The 18,748-nt window shown below is 50.8% G+C and overlaps 10 protein-coding genes across 10 annotated transcripts; 5 read left to right on the top strand and 5 right to left on the bottom strand.

The window, feature by feature from the left end:
- Nucleotides 1-642: 642 nt before the first annotated feature.
- On the top strand, nt 643-1,869 carry BU25DRAFT_488665 (uncharacterized protein; the record flags this gene model as incomplete). The annotated part of the gene is made up of 4 exons (XM_033711363.1): nt 643-657; nt 704-778; nt 828-1,058; nt 1,114-1,869. 4 exons carry the CDS (start codon nt 643-645, stop codon nt 1,867-1,869), a joined length of 1,077 nt encoding a protein of 358 aa, XP_033565453.1.
- Nucleotides 1,870-1,995: 126 nt separating this feature from the next.
- On the bottom strand, nt 1,996-2,661 carry BU25DRAFT_428962 (ribonuclease H1 small subunit; the record flags this gene model as incomplete). The annotated part of the gene is made up of 2 exons (XM_033708531.1): nt 1,996-2,372; nt 2,538-2,661. The coding sequence occupies 2 exons, from the start codon at nt 2,659-2,661 to the stop codon at nt 1,996-1,998; spliced, it is 501 nt and encodes a 166-aa protein (XP_033565452.1).
- Nucleotides 2,662-3,595: 934 nt separating this feature from the next.
- Nucleotides 3,596-5,629, top strand: BU25DRAFT_481838 (CMAS-domain-containing protein; the record flags this gene model as incomplete). Its single annotated transcript, XM_033711114.1, has 5 exons — nt 3,596-3,851; nt 3,987-4,249; nt 4,316-4,378; nt 4,429-4,694; nt 4,761-5,629. The coding sequence occupies 5 exons, from the start codon at nt 3,596-3,598 to the stop codon at nt 5,461-5,463; spliced, it is 1,551 nt and encodes a 516-aa protein (XP_033565451.1). The 3' UTR covers nt 5,464-5,629.
- BU25DRAFT_386290 (uncharacterized protein) lies at nt 5,591-6,488 on the bottom strand (the record flags this gene model as incomplete). Its single annotated transcript, XM_033704393.1, has 2 exons — nt 5,876-6,488; nt 5,591-5,776 (listed from the first exon to the last, which is right to left on the bottom strand). The coding sequence occupies exons 1-2, from the start codon at nt 6,170-6,172 to the stop codon at nt 5,591-5,593; spliced, it is 483 nt and encodes a 160-aa protein (XP_033565450.1). The 5' UTR covers nt 6,173-6,488.
- A 578-nt stretch (nt 6,489-7,066) lies between these two features.
- Nucleotides 7,067-8,610, bottom strand: BU25DRAFT_407783 (phosphoglycerate mutase family protein). The gene is made up of 4 exons (XM_033705639.1): nt 8,502-8,610; nt 8,004-8,278; nt 7,516-7,947; nt 7,067-7,300 (listed from the first exon to the last, which is right to left on the bottom strand). Exons 1-4 carry the CDS (start codon nt 8,532-8,534, stop codon nt 7,225-7,227), a joined length of 816 nt encoding a protein of 271 aa, XP_033565449.1. The 5' UTR covers nt 8,535-8,610; the 3' UTR covers nt 7,067-7,224.
- Nucleotides 8,611-11,568: 2,958 nt separating this feature from the next.
- Nucleotides 11,569-12,796, bottom strand: BU25DRAFT_407781 (uncharacterized protein). The gene is made up of 2 exons (XM_033705638.1): nt 12,259-12,796; nt 11,569-12,114 (listed from the first exon to the last, which is right to left on the bottom strand). The coding sequence occupies exons 1-2, from the start codon at nt 12,635-12,637 to the stop codon at nt 11,636-11,638; spliced, it is 858 nt and encodes a 285-aa protein (XP_033565448.1). The 5' UTR covers nt 12,638-12,796; the 3' UTR covers nt 11,569-11,635.
- A 236-nt stretch (nt 12,797-13,032) lies between these two features.
- Nucleotides 13,033-14,743, top strand: BU25DRAFT_407779 (uncharacterized protein). Its single transcript, XM_033705637.1, has 3 exons — nt 13,033-13,298; nt 13,352-13,391; nt 13,576-14,743. Exons 1-3 carry the CDS (start codon nt 13,275-13,277, stop codon nt 14,358-14,360), a joined length of 849 nt encoding a protein of 282 aa, XP_033565447.1. The 5' UTR covers nt 13,033-13,274; the 3' UTR covers nt 14,361-14,743.
- Nucleotides 14,744-15,366: 623 nt separating this feature from the next.
- Nucleotides 15,367-16,086, top strand: BU25DRAFT_481822 (uncharacterized protein; the record flags this gene model as incomplete). Its single annotated transcript, XM_033711113.1, has 2 exons — nt 15,367-15,479; nt 15,533-16,086. The coding sequence occupies 2 exons, from the start codon at nt 15,367-15,369 to the stop codon at nt 15,870-15,872; spliced, it is 453 nt and encodes a 150-aa protein (XP_033565446.1). The 3' UTR covers nt 15,873-16,086.
- A 194-nt stretch (nt 16,087-16,280) lies between these two features.
- BU25DRAFT_407778 (uncharacterized protein) lies at nt 16,281-16,928 on the top strand. Its single transcript, XM_033705636.1, has 2 exons — nt 16,281-16,766; nt 16,831-16,928. The coding sequence occupies exon 1, from the start codon at nt 16,302-16,304 to the stop codon at nt 16,593-16,595; it is 294 nt and encodes a 97-aa protein (XP_033565445.1). The 5' UTR covers nt 16,281-16,301; the 3' UTR covers nt 16,596-16,766; nt 16,831-16,928.
- A 376-nt stretch (nt 16,929-17,304) lies between these two features.
- Nucleotides 17,305-18,431, bottom strand: BU25DRAFT_407777 (uncharacterized protein). Its single transcript, XM_033705635.1, has one exon. It carries the CDS (start codon nt 17,954-17,956, stop codon nt 17,609-17,611), a length of 348 nt encoding a protein of 115 aa, XP_033565444.1. The 5' UTR covers nt 17,957-18,431; the 3' UTR covers nt 17,305-17,608.
- Between the last annotated feature and the right edge of the window lie 317 nt (nt 18,432-18,748).

Raw genomic sequence — 18,748 nt, 5'->3', positions numbered from 1 at the left:
GCTACCGCCGTACATGGTGATAGTTGTCATCTCTTTACTTGTTCATACCAATCTGCTGTACTGTTGGCTTGAGCGCAGCGTGGAGTCCAGGATCTGTATGTTCTGGGTCGCATCAGCATTATCAGGTCCTCGGCGTTCTTTCTCTTGCAAATGGGACTCAACACGCGGTACTCCTCAATATCAGTCAGGACTATGTGGGCGAGTAAGGCTGGTGGGACACACGTTGCGCTGATGGCAAGGCGCAGGGTGTTGGTAGTAGATAATGAAAACTTGAATGGTCACAATGAGTTGACACCAAAGTACGACGCCCCCTGAAACACGCGTGATAGTGCTTGGGATCGGTTTTGAATGCGGAAAATAGACGTTCTGCAATTGCACGATGTTGAAGAGTAGCTCCTTCTCTGCCGCGAGTGCCTCCACACCGGCGCACGACATGAACCCTGACCCAAATCATCGACACCCACACCTACAACACCGACTGACCTGCTTCAGCCGCTCCACATATTTCCTTTCCATTCGACCTGTTCTCACCTGCTCTGCACGCATCAGGGCAAACACAATGGACGGTAGCCAACACCTCACCCGAACAATTAGATTCGTTGCATTCTTTCATATCGTGCCCAGACTACCATCTTGCTTTGTATGGCGCCACCATGGGTCAGTAACACCATGGCTACAAAAAGCTCTACTCAGACATCTCTAGGTTATCTTCGACAACATAGCTTGGTACGGCGGTGACTGCGCCAACGGATCCGAGCCAGATATCGCAGGTGTAGGCGTGAGTGAGGCAAAGTCCATCAAAGTGAACGAAGCTGATGTACATACAGGTTGTAATATCTTTCGTGCTAGCCAGCGCCATGACGACCGCAGCCTCGATCCTGGCGATGATCCTTGATAATGCATACGACTCGAAAGGCCAATTCACACTCCGAGCGCCGATTACGTATATCAGGGAGAGATTCCTTGATACTGAGTGGAAGAAGGATTATGCGTGGCGACCGTTTTTGGACCCGCTGGTCATCGGATTTGGAGATCAGCAACTGGTAACTAGCTACGCTGTACTACTCAGTGGATGGATAAAGGTGAGACATTCTCTTTCTGATTTCTACCGAGCTGACGATCAACTCACGGGTCGCCCAAAACTCCTTCGAAGTCCAAGGCGCCCACTTTGTGCTCATCCTCTACATTTGCGCGCTTTCCTCATCATCCCACCTTGCGGCCCTCATTACCTTACGCAAATACTTCCACAAATACAAACTCATCGCCAAAATCCGCCTTACGCTCGTTATTTTCTTCGCTATCTGCCTTTTCGCCTCTATGATCGCTGCCATCTGCATGCCGCCCACCATAATCTCACACGAAGACACTGGGACCGAGGAACGGAGTCGGGTGCAGCGGCTTGCCTTCTTAGTTCCTATGTTATTCATCCTCGTCGGCTTCTCAACAGCACTGGTATGCATCCTCTACGACCCTGACCGCAAAGGCCCCATGTCTCGAATCTCGGACTCAAGCGGCTCCATGGCGCAAATCATGCGCCGCTTCACCGACCAAAAGCCACCTATACCCACCCACTCGCCTCACATTATCACGCTCCCGGCGCACTTCGGTTTGCGACTGATATATTTCCTCTTCCTCAACCCGCTTATCGCTTTTACAGTGCAAATCCTGCTTGCCATTCTGTCGGCTATCCTCGTTCTGACGCAGAAGTTTGCGCACCCGAGTGATCAGAGAAGCTTCTGTGGACTGCAGGATGAAGGGGAGAACGTGTGGGGTTTCGGTCAGACGCTGAGTGTGGCGATGTTGTTGCTGCCGGTTTTGAGCGCGTGCCATACGTATCTTGAGGGGAGACAGGATATTCGGGACGGGTGATGGGAGCCAACACATCAATTGTATCTTCATTCACCGTGCCCTGTATCATTATTATTGGTGTGCTCTGGGTATCTTCAACATCTCCTCTCCTAAGCTTCATCCTCTTCTTGAACCACGACGCATGGATCATGATGGCTTCGCGCCGTTCGTCTCCACTCCATCTTCCTCGTCACAATGCAGAGCCTCGGCGAAATCAACCCACTCCCTCACTCCCCGCACAAACATATCAGACCCTTCATCCACCACCCCGCCGTGGCCCCATACCACGATGGAATCGAACTCGCCGATTTGCTCGGCGACCTTGACTTCCTCGAGTAATTCCTGCTCCATGTCTTCGTCGTCGTCGTGGTTTGTGGATTCGGTGGCTGTAGAGGGTAGTGTGCGTGTTTGTGTTTGTGGGGCGAGTTTGTCGGTGATATTTAGCACGGCGCCGGTGTAGTTTGATGGGAGTGGGAGGGTGGTGCCGTGCAGGTGACGGCCGCGGAAGTGGACGTGTTGTGTTCCTGGAGCAAATGCATCAGTAAAAGTACTCGCTATAGATTCGTCGTTCTGGTCGTCTGTCAGAGGGTTGTTGAATTGCTGCAAGATTTTTGCGGCCATCACCATGCCTGTCTGAGTTGCGCGAGGTGCTGAATGACTGCGGGTGCGGAGGTTGTAGCAGGTTGTACCTTTCTCATCTGTTGTCGGCGCCCAGTATCGTGGTGTGCTGTTGATGGGGCCGTTGTGGTTTATCCGCGCCGGGAGGAGGTTTGGTGTGCATTTCTTCGACTTGGCATTCTGTATTGAGAGCATGTTGGAAATGTGGGTTCGTGTTTGTGCAGTATACGCTTGGTCAAGTCGATTTGGTTCTGCCAGTGTTCTGTTAACAATGGAGTGAAGTCTAAGAATCCAATTATTCGTTTGCGGATCCGGGCGTGTTGATCGTGAGTTCTGTGTAAGCGGTGTTAAGTTAAGTGTTGATATTCACAGGGTAGTGTTGAACTTTACGCGTTGGACGCGTCGAAGCGTGTCGCCGCGGAGCAGGCACGGCTGTTCTTGCCGAAACCGTCAGGTTGTAAGTATGACGATGCAATTGTACATGAACTTCAACAACGTCTTGCGAACCCTTACTTCTCCCTTGCTCGCAATCAAAATTCCTAATTGATTTTTGCACAGTTAGGACAGATCAAAAGGCCCAATCTCGTCTCTGAAGACTATGTTCACCATCTCTGGAACCTGATCGTCGAAACGGAACGACGTCAAATACAATCACAACTGTCCCAACGAGCAATGGGAAAAGGAGGAAGGACACAGAAAGAGGATGATCTATGAACAGACTGCAGCATACTGTTGTTGATCGCGCTTCACTAATCCAGAGCTGAATAGGTACTGGATGCCCGAGCAGCCCGCAATGAGGAACAAACATCTTGTATACTTCAGCCTCTCCGAATGTCCAGGTATCGAACCTGTCGCCTAGTCTGTACTTGATGCTATTCCGCGACCGTACAATCTTGATCAGAATGGTACCTGAAACGTGCTCGGTGTTATGTCGCTACTCAGAGTTCTGACTGCCCCTCGCTAGTCGGCACGATGCTGAAGCTTTAGTAGACCCTGATAAGTAGCTCTCGCAAGATAGCGCGAACGTTCCAGGGCCCTGTGCACGATTGCTGGGCTTCTAATTTCAAGGGATGCGATATAGGTGCCTGCCTTATGGGCATGCCGCCCATGCAACATATTGTGGGTGAATATGCTCATATCGGAGCAATTCAGCCCTCACGATGAAGCATTCTCGATCTACAATGTCATCGGTCACTCGAAACGGTCAAGTACTTCGTCGATTCAGCACTTTAGACGAAAGCATTGCGGTTCTGTACCCACCGGCGTAATCAACAGCACCGCATCGGCTTTCGGTCTTCCGCTGCAACGGCGTGAATTTACTCAAATGATCAAGCGCGCCTGCTGTCAAGGAAGACCCACTAGGCTGGTCTTCTCTTCCTTCAATAGTGTCTGTTCAACGCGCTCAAACTGTGACAGCGAGCCCTTACGACGAATTATTGTAGCTCTTAAGATCACTAAGTCCACCAATTCGTTCCTTTACAACTCTCCGACCTTCAGAAGTTCACTTGATCTTCCAATAGCGATCCTCAACACTTTAACAGCGCCCGCATCAGCGATCCTCAGCACACTCACATCTCAAGCCTGGCAACCACTCGTATCAACATGCAAAAACAGCACACTTTCTCAACTGCAGAAAATACAGATAGGAAGGCTTGTGCTATTTCAAGGCAACGAAAGCAAGGCGAAAAATGTATTTGGTGCGGACAAAGAAGGCGTACCGGTTGCGTATCTGCACGTACACGATGACAAGTTTTGGGTTCGATTGGCACTCTTCGCTGATATGGTACGCATTCCATCTGCCCGACCACTCGGTGTATGCTATTAAAAATCAGAGACTGATGTTCTGAAGGGTTTTGCTGAGGGCCACATGCTTGGAGAGGTCAGCTCGCCCGATCTGACCAAATTCATCGAGGTGAGCGTAAACAACTAATGACTTGCGCAATACACAGCTGACAGCGCCAGCTCTTCATCCTGAATCGAAATCACCTCGGCAATGGCTCGAACCTCACAGCAGCGATTTCATCAGGACTAGCAGGTCTGGTCCGTGGCTGTAACGACCTGAAGAACGCGAAGTTGAACATCATGGCACATTACGACATCTCGAACGAAATGTTTGCGGCATTCCTCTTGCCGGACATGACATACTCGAGCCCTATTTGGCTACCAAAGTCAGACCCAAAGTTTTCAGGCGAGAGTCTCTACGATGCGCAAATGCGCAAGCTCGATCGGTTCATCGACAACACACACATCAAGGGAACAGATCACGTTCTGGAAATTGGCACAGGGTAGGGTAGCTTTGCCGTGCGGGCCGTACAGCAAACAGGATGCAGAGTGACTTCCCTGACCCTGTCAATTGAACAGAAAGATCTAGCAGAAGAGCGGATACGTGAGGTAGGAATGTCTGACAAGATTACAATACTTCTTTGCGACTACCGAAGTATCGAAGTACCAGAGACAGGAGCGTTTGACAAGACTGTGTCGATCGAGATGCTGGAAGCTGTTGGCCAGGCGTACCTCAAGACCTACTTCCAATGTGTGGATAAGCTGCTGAAGGAGGGTGGCATCGCATGCTTCCAGTGCATCACCATGCCAGACGGCCGCTACGAAGCCTACGCAAAGCCCGAAGACTTCATTCGCCGATACATCTTTCCCGGCGGCTACTTGCCCGCAGTTTCAGAGCTCGTCTTGTCGATACAAAGCGCATCCGGTGGCTCTCTTGTCGTCGACAGCATCGAAAACATTGGCCCACACTACTCAAAAGCGCTGCGATCGTGGAGAGAGGAACTTCTGAACAACTGGGACGGCAGGATAAAGCCGCAATTAATCAAGGAGAAGCAAGGCGAACTGGACGATGAGGGTGCAGAGATCTTTAAGAGGAAGTGGGACTACTACTTCAGATACTCAGAGGCAGGCTTCTCGACAAAGACGCTCGGAGATGTGATCATCACAGTAGGAAGGGAAAGTGCGACACAGATGATGGAAGACGTGCCATTGTAAACATTCCCAACAGGACCTTTTGTACAAGCATCGCGATTGCAGTCACTCTTTGCTTTCCCGCAAGATACCACATAGGCGCTATCCTATACCAATCCTAACATGCATTTCCAATCGACCAAATCCCGTTTCATAATTTACTCTTATACTCCTGCACCAAAGCCCGCACACTCTCATCCCCATCCCCCGCCCTCCTCTCAAACTCCCCCATATTCTCCCTTACCCACTCCCCATCCTTCCCCGGAACCGGTAGCACAAACCCCTGCTCCGCACCCGCAACGATGTCCTCCATCAAAAACACATTATGCAGCGCCCTCTCATCATCCAGTCTCCCATCCCCATTCTTCGCCTTATACCCCAACCCCGTCACCTCGCCCACCTTGCCCAACAAATTAACCGTTGTTTGCCCGAGCACGCTGTCCACTGGTCGCGCATGTTCATTCCATATGGCCGTTATTGTCTTGACGATATGGCTTAGCTTTTCGGCGTTGTTGGGGCGCGGGCGCAAGTGACCGAGGATGTAGTTTGTGCGTTGGGGAGAGCCGCCGACGTAGATTTGAGGGGAGGTTGTGGAGGTCGGGTGGAAGGTTGTGTTTACGAAGGCGGAGGGGGTGGAGAATGTGGTGCAGTGGAGGGAGGTGATGCCGGAGGCGATGGCGGATTGTTGGGAGGCGGTGAGGGTGCAGGAGTGGTGGATTTCGTAGAGTGGCATTGCTGTGGTCGGCTCGGTACAAGTTGGGTTCTTTCCCTGTTCTTTACAGTCGTACGATGCTGATGATTTCGAGAACTGGGTTGTTGTAGTGACGATGATTTGGGATTGAGGTTGTGAGCCCTAAGCAATTGAATGTACCAATTAACGCAAAAAGCGTGTTGTAACAGTTCATTCACACGTAGAGCGCAAGTTGCTTTTACAATCCAAGCACCAAGGAAACCAGTCGGTGGACACTCGTCTAACGGTAATGTCTCTTCACTGCCATCGCGAAGAGGCAGACCACAGACTCTGACGATTGCTTCTCTGATGACGAAACAAATGCTCCTCGTGATGGTGACGTCCCCGACAACCCTCCACTTCCCCGGATTCCACCCTCGCCTACCTATTCGGCCCTTCTCACCTGGCAGCTCGCGCTACCACTCGGCACCCGCCGCCAGGCGCTGTCGATCTCCTTACCAAGACTTCTTTCTGGCCTCAAATCTGAGTTCAGAACACAGCGCCACAACGTGCTGTGACCTGGCTCTGGTAGCGAAACATGTGCGCACGGGAAGGTTCCTGGGTTTTGGTAAGCTGGCGTGGACACGGCGTGGGAACACGAGTTGCATATGTCGGTAAAGCAAGTTTGGTAGATGTGAAACGTAAACGCGAGCACCTGAGGTGCTAGTGTAGGGCTATCTTGAGATGCTGTGGGCGAGTAAGGATAGGGTGTGCGGAGTGTGAGCTGTGGGTATGGTAGGGTGGGAATATGCCCGTGGGGCGTAGATGTACCTCGCTATCATTTTTGAGTGCGTAAATACATGGTCATCAGGTTCCATGGCTGATGGCGGGGAGGTGCGAGGAGAAGGTACGACATGCAGGGGCTGGGAGCTCGTATTCTCGTCGCCATGTATAACCATGAGGCATGTTGTGCGAAGTGATCTTCGTTTATATCTACTGTCTGTGGGCCTGACCGATGGAAATGCTAGAGTCTATGGTATTTATCAACTACCGGCAGAAATGCTGCATTGCAGCGCCTCGTGACTCTACACGAGATGCAAATCAAGTCGTGCTCTCTACAGCTTGGGGGCTTCCACCGCTCCTATTGGGTCATCGGGAAATGCCACAAAGCTCTCGTCGCCGTTAAATTTCCTATTAGGGTTGGTGGTTAGTAGTGTCGATTAGTCGCGAGGCGCTGGTTCAATAGGTTCGACAGAAAGTGGTAATGAGATGTTGAGTAGAGAAGAGTTCATGCCCCAACCAGACGAGGCAAGTTCTGACTTCGGCCAATCTTTCCTGTGGTACTGGAACTCCCTGCCAGCATAAGGCTTCACGACACGAAGGAAAAGGATTGTTGTTGTACTTACCAGCCTCGTTCGGCACCTCCTGACAAGAACGACGTCTCAGAGTTGAGGACACAGTCCCAGTTGCCAGCTATACCTTTTGCAGGATCGGTGCTTTTGCGAATAAACTTCGATAGCCCTGCAGTGAAGCATTGGAAGTCATCTGTGTCTGGATCATCTGGCATCTGACCAGTCAGTACTCGCCCAGCTGCTATTATTGTGGCGGCATGACTGCAGATCAGAAGTGTCTTGGGATGTGCTGGATTGTTATCCAGCGTGGTAATCATGTGATCTAGAGCCTTTCGAACACGCTCGTGAAGTTCGACAATCATCTCGCCCTTAGACATTGGTATATGCGTAGAGACATGGTCTTGATCAAGGTTCTCGAAGTGAGGAGTCAACATCTCCAAAGTGGGTGGGTGTGGGTGTTCCCAGTCAGCACGACCAAAGAATTCACTGGACGGTGTACATCAGTAGCTGCGCAATTGTACGTGTCGATGATTTCACCATACCCAATCCCTCGATCGATCCTGATCTTTCCACTCGATTTGCCGCCACCGAAGTGTCTGTCGGTGAATGGCTTGAGCGTCTGCAGACAGCGATAAAAGGGGCTCGAGTAGATGACATCAACCGGCGGCTCGATACTGGACAGATAATCGGCAAGTTCTTTGGATTGTTGGACGCCTTTCGACGTCAACGGAGGATCGGTCGGTATGCCAGTCGGAGACTTGACTAGCAGTGCGGTGTATTCTCCTGTTGTAGGGTCCACACTCCAGTTTGACCGAAACTATGGTAAGGCATCGTTGTCAGAAAGTATGTCGTTGTAAAGGGGTTGAGAACAGTAAGTTTGACTACTGTAGACTCGGAGGCCCACGTATAAGGCGGAGAGTAACAAAGCACAGGCAGGAGATGTAGAAAAGCGTAACGGATGCCGGACCGAGTTCCACGGGTAGTGTGTGGACCGTGAAGATGTAGAGAGAGCGGGGCGAGCATCTGACTCATGTACGTACCGCATGGCGGACAATGAGCACGGTCTCTATCATCGTCGAATCTCAACCTGTCCCGATACTCTGGTATTTCGATGAAAGCGACTGCGCGTGTGTATGTTGGCGAGTTGCGTTATGTCAGCGCAAGTCGAACGTCAAGGATGCTGTTCGCTAGGGTTGGACACCTCGGCTAATTCCCGATTCGGTTGGTAGTTGGTGCCTGCAAGTACCTGCAGATGGAGCACACGTCTGGAAGATTGCTTTGCGTGAAGGAAGCTGAAGACATGCAGAGCACATGGTATTCTGGTGCCCGATGCAAGATTTTGAAGCCCTGCCTTGTTTGGTCCAGGCCGGATTATGGAGTAGTCCGATTGTGCTTACCTGTGCGAGGTCGCCCTTCACATCAAAATTTCCATCGAAGCGCGCGAAGCGTTACAGCTGCGGTACGAAATCGCACGTTGCACGTGAATGTACGTCGCAATCGCCCGGTGTGATGACCGAACCCACCGGTGCCCACCGAACGCTCCTCAGTGAAAGCCCCCACGCCCCGAGCCGTCCCATGCAGCCGTTTGAAAAGTAAATGCGTTTAGCGCGAGTCCACCTGCAACATTACGCAGGCATCACCGCAGTTGCGTGGTGTTGGACAGGAACGAGCCACCCGAGAAACAGAGCGTGTGAACAGAGTTTGAAAAACCGGAGACTAGAGTTAGTGTAGCAACGAGGTTGGTGGGCGTATGTTGACGGCTTGCGCAGGTATTGTCTAGCGTTTGCTATGTCAACGCAGATGTGGCTACAACGTGCTCACCTCGTGGCATCGACACGACTTGAGGCTCAATATTAGTAAGAAGCTTCTTCGAATGCGACGAACTTCACGGATGTAGGCGTCCTTTGAGACCCTAGTCTCTCATCATTCGTTTGCAACCGGAAGATCTGCGCATCCATCGACATTCACATGCGTTCCCTGATCTGAAACTGGTGTTCGTTCATCGGAGCGGGACAGCCCTACTGAATCGGTAAGGTCAAGGGGAAGCAGTCGCATTCGTCACTAGGATCCGATACTTCTCGCCTGACTAGCAAAACGCGGGGTTTGAAGTAGATAGTCTTTGCGCTGGGTAACGATGGGTTTGGCGCGTTTGAGGCGTGAATGCATCCTTCGTGTCGAGCAGTGTGTAAACGTAAGTTGTGATAGACAGTTGGCACGTTGAAACAACTGCCGTCAGCGTCAGATCAAGCTTATACGCAAAAATCTTCTGGTTCACGAAGATCACCTCTAAAAACATATATCGGCTTCGATTGCTCTCTGATGTGGTAGGCTACTCGCACGGTGAATATCGCAAGCTGAACTACTGCAAGCCATTGCCAGGATGCTTGTGCCGTTTTGCGGACGACCTTGCCGCTGCTGGGTTCCCGTCTCGTGTAACTCAAGGGGACGTCCGCCAAATGGAGATATCACGCATTGTTGGGAGACGGAATTCCAGTTACGGTGGTGATATTCGTTCACTCGAACTAGATGTTCGAAAAGCAACGATTCAGGACCAGTGAAATGGAATATCCCAGCAATTTGACGAAACGAGAGCCTGTACTTCTGTATTATACCCTTCTATAGCATGGTGGAAGCTTCGACGTTTTCGTGAACCGCCGCGAGGTCCCCGTTTCTCAGGCCAGTCGAGACGGGTCCGTCGGAAGGGTGAATTAGTAGTATGTCTGGATGTCCAATCGATTTATAAACGATAAAAGTCTTTGGCATCAGGAAGATTCAGGTTTTGACGTGCTGTCTTAGAGCTTTGAAAATCTCCCTCTCAAGCATTGGAAAAGGTGTCTCTCACGTGGGTGCCAACGAGTGGGTACGCTGCACAGGCATCAATGAGGCGCTTGTCCGCTGTCAGCTTTGCGACTGACAACCCACCTCAAACATTAATTAGTGAGAAACTAAGACGGAACAGCCAATCCATGTAGGGTGAAGAACCAAGCATACCAACTCAGCGAACCATATTGCTCGGTCGTTATACTAGCGACCTAGTTCCACTCTGGAGACCTTTTCACTGGCTGTGTGTAGTTCGCACCTGCTCGCCCAAGAGATCGTGCGCCTTGATATTGAAGAGGCGTTCGCATTCGGTTCCTTTCTGCGACAAATCTCCGTTGGTGTTGAAGAGGCATTGAAGCGCAAATGCCATCTCGGAGGCTCAAAGATTTGCCAGCCGTTTCATACCTGCGAAGATCTTTTTGAGTGAGGTTGGCAAAAAATATCGAGAACAGTCGTAAGCTCGTTGGACTTGAAGGATAATGTCGACCAATCACTGTTGTGCAAGGGAGGCATTTATCGCATGGCGTTCAGTGGCTGCTGTCAGCACCATGACTAGCCAGCATTAGCCTCTTTCTAGAAGCTGGAAACGGATCTTCTCTTGCAATGTTAGCGATAACTGTAATGCGGCGCTTTCTATTCTGTTTTTCCCGTGTCCGTCGAATCTGGGCGTGGCTCACGTGTGGTCAATGGTTGGTGGGTAGGCAGCGCTTTGATCTGTCGCTCCGAGTAGCGCCGCAACAGTGCCCACCATGCTACCCATCTTGCTTCTGATGCTCGCTAGAGATGGATTGTACTATGATTCTGAAATCAGTGGGTCATATGATCTCTAGCTGACCAAGCGCACACACACCTTGGATCTCTCAGCCATGGAGTGGGTCTATACTACATGACGGCGCCGAATCTGCTCGATGCCCCATACCGACTACTTGCTGATGGATGCTGATTGCTCGTGCTGCGCTTGCAGTCACTGTGCCAATTTTACCAGCGAGCACTTGGTATGCTCCAACTGGCGGCGGAAGCCACTACATCCCAAGCCCGGCGCAAGCCAGACGAAGGAGAGTACAGTGGGTTTGCGGTGATCGAACCGCTGTTGAGACCGAAGAGGAAAAGCAAAGATACAGGAGTTCCGTGCTGCTAGGACAAGGGCATGGCGGATGTGCAGCTAGGAGCTCCTAGACCTTGAATTGTGGCTTGGAGCCTAGAGGGTCGAGCACTGGGCCGCTTGAACGAATGTTTGAGAAAAGCAAGGATTCTTTCGCGAAACAAGGGACGACCAATTAGAGAGCTGTGGACGTAGACTTTGCAATACGTATTAAATAGATGATTAACGGACGTCTAACGGAAATATCAAACGCTATGAAGCATCGACACTCGGCTGCTTCGCACTGACATCGTGCATGGGGACACCCTTCTCAGCTTCCTCGTTTGCCATCGTAACTGTGCCACGATGAGAGAACTTTCCAGTCTTGCCTAGTTTCTTCTCTGTAACCCAGACACGTAACATGATAAGATACTTGACGACAAGAAAAATGACGATGGCGGCCACGAGAATACCGATGATGTAAGCACCCACTATACCAGACGAATTCTTACGCAGGTCGAGGAATTCATACGTGTAAAAGTCTTGTGTGTAAAACGTAACGTAAGCTAGTGCAAGATACAAAGCGAGCAAGATGACGATCGGTATGATGTTGAGGAAGGGTATTGGCTCAGTCCGTGGAAAGAAAATTTCGAAAAAGGCGTATGCCGAGTTAAGCGCATGTTGAGACGTGTTGGACCATAGTGAGAAAGTGGTGGGAAACCCATTAGAGGCGAGGATACCCCAGTAGACGGCTGTCTATCGTCAGTCTCAATGCGCACTCTATTGTATGAAGCAGAACAGGAAGGTGTTTGGAGATGGAACAGGTCCTATCCTTCATGCAAGATAGACTTCCCATGTAAATCAGGTACATCTTATACGGAAATATGAGAACTTACCAGTAACGATCCACGGATAAATGACAACAGTGGAGTAGAACATACTATGGGCTACCTGGAGCCATTTTGGCCATCGAGCAAGGAATGGAGTTCCGGTGAGCCAATAGCTGCCAGTATGTGCAGCACTGAACGCGTAATAGAACGCAAGACCCCAATACGTCAGATTGGTGAAGTACGAGAACGAGCGCTGCGAGTCCTCCGATCTGCCATGGGTGCCGTTCCAGCCAAAGATGGTGAATAACGTGACGAATGCATATAGTGACAGCAGCGCGCGAATTCCAAACAGGACGCCAGGCGGAAGGATCCAGGATGTTTCGAATCTATATGTGGGGTCGAATTGTCCCGTATACGACACTGTCAACCGTTTCCAGATAGCCATCGTAGCTAATATCGAGATACTTGGCGATCGATGACGATTGTTGTCCTATCCCGTGCGCGCGCCGAGGCTAAATGGTGACTCTGATGATGAGGGTCAAGAAGGGTGGAAAGAAGATCGAAGTCCTCAGGAGTTGAGACGACAATTGTGTTTACAGCTGAGGCGCAGCATTGCGCAGCTGGAAAAACTCTCGTCTCCCAATTTCCGAAGCTAAGACCAACACCTGAAACGGCAGCGGCTACCGAGCACGCTCACGTGCAATGCGCTATTGACCCGAGAGCGGCGGTCTTTCCTAGACGGGGATAGTTCCAGATGTTGGCTAAGGTAAGCGATGGCGGCCGAAACATTCGCCTGGCAAAAGTGCTCTAACACCATATCCTTGCCTTACCCACTCAGACCTCCGACCACTGCAACCCTCGCACGCTCCCGCCGTCTATGTATATGCACCCTTTACTAGTGCACAGACTGGCGTGGGCCAGGTGTAGGTGGCACTATCGTCCTGCCTACTGACCATTTTAAGATCTGCAGATGCCATGTTGCAATCATGCATTCCGTCATTTAGAACGAGACTATCAATACCTTGTGTCCATAATCCTGCTGTTATTCCTTTCTTGCAAGTCCTTCATTATCAGGATTCAATATGAGCGATCGTCTAAAAGCTTCGGTATGATTGAGCCTGTGCAGCCTGTGCTGGAGTGTCTTGCTAACACCTTGAAGCACAAGGCACAGAATCTTGCTCGAATACGAGACAATCAACGTAAGTTGAACCAAAGAGTCTTCGGATGCTTGACGCATCGCTTCCTTGTTGATAAAGAATGGCCGTGTTTCGCTGTTCTTCCGGGTCAGCTTACCTCTGTGGACGACATCCATTATCGACAAACTCACACAAGAAACTCACCGATCGACTCTTTGAGAGCAGTCCGCTAACAGGCCGTTTACAGGACGCTCTCGCGCTCGCCGCAAAGAGTACCTTCAGGAGCTGGAGGCCAAATTGCGGAGTTGCGACCAGGTCGGCATCGAAGCATCGGCGGAGATTCAGAGCGCAGCGAGGAAAGTGCTTGACGAGAATAAAAAGCTGCGTGCACTGCTTCTCGGACGTGGTGTGTCTGATGCAGATATCGTGACAGCACTTGGTGGTCCAGCCGACAGGTCGTTCGAACAGGTCTCGTCAGCACCGGCCCTCAACAACGTGCTTGAAAGACGCATCACCAGTAGCATGGTATCGTCTACAAGGTCACTACTACCCCAACAACCTAGAGCTGCTTCGGTACCTCGACACTTACCTTCTGTACCGTCACTCCGCATTCCTTCGTCACGACCTGCCCCTTTGAGCAGCTGCGAGTCTTTGAGTCCCACGTCGATAGTTTCAAGCATGGGAACACCACCCCCAGCCACATATCACACACCACTCTATACCGCGCCGATAATACCTCAAGCTCCTGAGATCAAAGCAGAGGACGTTCAGTACGACAACTCATACGACCCATCCCAGAATCAGCCATGGTCGTATCCTCAAGCCTACACTTACACCTCGGATCCTGTCGCTTACTACAGCACTTCATCTTGTGTCGATGCTGCCAACATTATCAAAACCATGCGTTCAGATGCGAGTCCGATGTACCACGTTGACCAGGGCTGCGCTCCATTCGCTCAGCCTTACTACAACAACAATCACGTACCCTATCCCATTACGACTACATGTCCACAGCAGTACTCGAGGATATGAACACCGCGTCATGGAGTCGAACTTTATTTCTGTTATGTATTGCGCAGCATGCAATGCATGATACGACGCATAAAGCACGCCTACAAAGCCACAGCAGCCTCCCACGAGCAGTCTCAAGGCGATTGAGCGGCGGTAGGACATATGAGAAGGCGCATGCGGTATTTGATGCGGGCTAGGTGGTGCTTGTTCCTATCTTTGAGCTTAAACAAAGACCTTGTGTAACAACATTCGCGCCAAAGCGTTGAAGAAGGGTGGCCGTTGTTCTGCCCTCAGCCACGCCCGAAGTACAGAATCCTGACTTACGCAGAGAGCGATGACCCAAAGAACGTCATAGTTGGAACTTAGTAGATATCGCACCACCATGTGCACAACATAGAAGTCACCCACTCATGCTACCTCGCTTTGTTTGTTCAATCTTGTGCGCACAATCGTATTAACAACATCAAGTACTTCGTTGTTCGTCGCGAATAAAAGAGAGGCCCTGCTACGGTATGCTGAACATCGGTGTCTACGCTAAGTGACCCTTCCGCATAAGGTTTGCGTTTAAAACCGTTCCTAAGGTACACTAAATTCTCGACAGCGAACATTTTCAATCTCCACAATGCCCCAGCAACTCAATGCAACAGCTTCGGATGCGAGTCACTAATCTACAACATCGAAGTCCCACTCTCCGAAGGCGACGCCGCAAGTCTCCGGCGACACATCAGAGGAAAACGGAATCCGATGGGCTTTGCCAACCATCAGCAGGGACGATCAGACACGTAACGAAGCGGCTGCGACGCGGTATGCCCCCGTGATCTACAATCAACCATGGAACCGACTCAGGATGGAACAGCAGCCTTTCATGGTGTCTCGGATAAGAAATCCAATCTTCAGGTGAAGAGGAAAATATCTAAAGAAGGCCGACCCTCATAGTCCAGTCCTACTGCGCTTATTCAACTCAACCAAAAGAGACACGCTTGAAGCAAGGAATTCAAAGAGTTCCGTTACATTAGGACTTTACACCATGCAAAATTTTCTTGAGAAATTTCACGCCGGTGGGCCCGACGCAGCTGTGGTTGCGTCTAGATCGACTGCTCAACCTACATTTTCGTTGGATCAAGACTATCATGTACAAGTGTAAGTGTACAGTGACCTGCAAGGTTTGGCTCAACCAACTGATCAACTTTCAGAACTATATATCGCGAAGACGGAACCGATGATGCCGCACAAGTGAACACCATCAAGAGAACAGCTCCTGCCGCCGAGAATGACAACGACTCCGCATCAAACATCAAGTTCTTTACCGAGCTATCTCCCAATACGAGTGTAACGGTTAATGGGCGTACTTATGTCAACGACGCACCCACGCGCGCTCTGGAGAGGAATCTAGACGTTGACACCGGGGAGGCGGAGTCGCCTTTTTACGTTGGCCCTCTTCATCGCTATATCGTCATTGAGGTACTGTCGCAGCCAATGTTCTTCTTCCGGGGTAGAGAAGATCTCGGCTTCACAGATAAGATTGCGGGGTAATAGGCTGATATATCTGGAGACATTGTGACTTTACGTGACACGTGGTGACGCCGAAGGACCGGACGTAGAAATGTCGGTGTTTTGCATATGTTATGGGCCCCTCCCCTCTCTCATACAATATAGAGCAATGATGTCATCCCTGCTTTTTCTGGGTGCTCTCATTGACCTGTGATAGGTGGCGTGTGTGCCGCAGTGAATATACATGTGTGGTGACAACTTGGGAGCGCTTCTTGGTCAACTTTTTAAGTACAAGCAAGGTGTCAGTGTAGGAGTATGTCACAGGTTATGCCTAAACCGAGGCTATGCATTGATATCTCAGGCACATAGGGTGTCCAAGCTTGCCAAGGCAAGGAAAATTGCTAAAGGCTCTTTGGGTCCTATGACAAGAGGTTCTGATGAGTAGCGTGGTGATCTTTTTGTATTGGTGCTATGGGAAGAGCAAATATCTACCTTTGTGCCAAACAGGAGCTGATTGATAAGCTGGCGAATCAGGGCAGCAGAATGCCCGCAAACAGGTTCTTGGGGTTTTGTGACAGGAGGTTCTTGTTACGATCCTACTGTTACGATCCTACGTCCCGCGATAGGACGGCAGAAGCAATAAGTAACCACCAACCAAACATGGGGACCTGGGGGAAGGCACAGCATGACAAGGCCGCCCGGCCGGCGCCTAATGGGTTCAGGCAGGCTCACATGACAAGCTCGCCAACGAGCAAGGTCACGTGAGCGCTCGTCAATGAGCACGACGTCTTCTTCCCCCTACTCCCTCTCCATCCCCGTCGTCAACAAAGCCATCGGTGGCAGTAGCTCCCGCTTCTACACCCGCGAAGGCCGCTATGACGAGATCATCTGTCACGGTTTGGGGTCTCTCCCTGTCACGGTTCAGGGTGCTCCTGCCTGTTGTACCTCACCTGCCATGAGTGACTGCCACGTCATACTAGCGTTGTTTACAGCTACTCACCTATATATACTGTTCGTAGCTTCACTCAATACAATCTCAGTACAATCCTCAACTTCTTCCTTTGCGTACAGTTCACTGAACTCCAACAGACATTGATGCCCGCACTGCCGAGTATAACGTTGTGGTTTCTCGCAGCCGGGAACTCAACGACCAGGTTGCTGCGACGAAGGCTGATATCTTAGCGATCCAAAAGACTCTCTTGCAAAAAGTGGCATTCTCAGGTCACATCCAAGCGTTGCTTGGGTCTCGAGTGTCCGACTGAGTCACTCTGCTAGACTCGGAAGTGGAGAAGAGCGAGTCAGTCGACGTGGCGCGTTGATTAATCTGGTCAACTTCAAGGAGAGGATAAAGAAAGTCTAGAGTGCGTGTCGTAGTAATGGAAGCATATCCGTCAGGCCCTCTAGGGCTCTGCCCAAGTCGTGCCGCGAGTCACGTCGCGGTCCCTCGTGTTTCCGTGCAATAGGCTGGAGCCTCCCATGGTCGAATAGTGCTTGCCAGTCACTACCCCCGACTTTGCATGTTGAAATTTCGAGGTTTGGACATCTGGTTGTAATATCGAGGATGATGCGAAGATCAAGTCTGCGCAGCGCTACTTCGGGTCCTTGAGCGTATAAGTCAAGCTTTGGGGTCTTGATTGTAAGGGAGCTTACAGATTCCAGATCAGGTTTCAACCGACGAACATGTGATGGTGGCATGTGTCATCTCCATGGTTCGCTCTTGTGGGCTCGAATATCGTGAGGTGTATCGGCCCAAGGTGGTTTCTGCCAGCCAGAGCCCTCTAGACGCTCTTCAGCCTGTCGAAAAAGAACTTGATCTGACGCCTAAATCCTTTATTCATTGCTGATAACTCATCGGAAGTGTCGCGGCAATCCTCTGCCGCATTCTCGTCGCGAGGAAACACGCTCGTCTCGAATACTAGTTCTCGAAGGTAACGAGAACGGCGGCCGCTGTATGTCGATTTGAATTTGGGTGCGTTATCGATGGTTAGGTTGTACTGTGCGAATGCCTCCGGACCTTCTTCACATGCGTATTGAAACTTCCGAGACAACACAAGCATGCTTTTGAGGTCATCATGGTCCAGGTGGCTGACTATGCGGTCGATCAACTCCTGCAGAAGTGTATCCATCTTAAAGTGCAGCTCGTGAGAAAGCTATACACTAGTAAGTCATACTCGTAGAAAGCGTGGTGCGAATACAAGAAGCTGGATGTGCGCAACACGCATGGGACGAGGAGCAGTCGCGCGTGCAAATCAGGCAACCCTCAACGCTTAAATGAGCATAGTGTGAGAATCCAAGATTGCTTTCAATCTGGTAGACGACATTGTAAGGAAAAACGATTACTGTAGGTCGTAACATCCAACGTCCACGCTGTTCATCCGAAAAACTTGATGGGGCGACGTATCTAGCCAGTTGCGTTACCGTGTCCGTGCGCGTAATGCGCGGATTCGCGTAATGCGCCGAACCACCAAAATAGGTCCACCAAAAATGAGGCTGTAGAGCCACACACAATGGTTATTATCATGAGATTTTCTGGTGGAGTAGTCTATAGACCTATATGAACAAGTTCCTCACTCAAACTTTTGTGGCACTCTGATTGGGCGGCCGCGGCTGTTGTATTTTGCCAGAGGGGATGGGGAGCGAGGCGCGGCAGCAGCACGACTACGGGCAGCTGCACTACCACGATTCTGCTTCTTCCTGGGTGCTGCAACCTCTGAGGCCTTGCGCTTGCCTCTTTGGGACAATTGTATAGGTTTTTTGGTGTTGCGCTCCCTCTGTTGACGCTCTTTTTCGGCCTTGCGTTCGGCAACCTCCTGAGCCTTCTCAGCCTTCCGCTGCTCACGCTCTTCCTTCTCCCTCAACTTCTGCTCACGCCTCTCCTGTGCAATCTTCTCCTTGTACAGCTTATTGGCGTGCCTCAG

The sequence above is a fragment of the Macroventuria anomochaeta genome, assembly GCF_010093625.1.
Source record: "Macroventuria anomochaeta strain CBS 525.71 unplaced genomic scaffold BU25scaffold_5, whole genome shotgun sequence".
Lineage (NCBI taxonomy): Eukaryota > Fungi > Ascomycota > Dothideomycetes > Pleosporales > Didymellaceae > Macroventuria > Macroventuria anomochaeta.
Note: the sequence above shows the minus strand (reverse complement) of the source record. Positions and strands in the feature narration are given on the sequence as shown.

Bases quoted from the DNA above. Each gene is read 5' to 3' on its own strand.
- BU25DRAFT_407778 (XM_033705636.1), top strand. From the start codon at position 16,302: ATGGGAAGAGCAAATATCTACCTTTGTGCCAAACAGGAGCTGATTGAT.
- BU25DRAFT_407781 (XM_033705638.1), bottom strand. From the start codon at position 12,637: ATGGCTATCTGGAAACGGTTGACAGTGTCGTATACGGGACAATTCGAC. The intron at 12,115-12,258 runs GTAAGTTCTCAT...GACGATAGACAG, and splicing joins TTATCCGTGGATCGTTACTG to CCGTCTACTGGGGTATCCTC.
- BU25DRAFT_407783 (XM_033705639.1), bottom strand. From the start codon at position 8,534: ATGATAGAGACCGTGCTCATTGTCCGCCATGCG. The intron at 8,279-8,501 runs GTACGTACATGA...GCCTTACCATAG, and splicing joins TGCTCATTGTCCGCCATGCG to TTTCGGTCAAACTGGAGTGT. The intron at 7,948-8,003 runs GTATGGTGAAAT...TACACCGTCCAG, and splicing joins AGGATCGATCGAGGGATTGG to TGAATTCTTTGGTCGTGCTG.
- BU25DRAFT_407779 (XM_033705637.1), top strand. From the start codon at position 13,275: ATGAGCGATCGTCTAAAAGCTTCG. The intron at 13,299-13,351 runs GTATGATTGAGC...AACACCTTGAAG, and splicing joins GCGATCGTCTAAAAGCTTCG to CACAAGGCACAGAATCTTGC. The intron at 13,392-13,575 runs GTAAGTTGAACC...GGCCGTTTACAG, and splicing joins TCGAATACGAGACAATCAAC to GACGCTCTCGCGCTCGCCGC.
- BU25DRAFT_407777 (XM_033705635.1), bottom strand. From the start codon at position 17,956: ATGGATACACTTCTGCAGGAGTTGATCGACCGCATAGTCAGCCACCTG.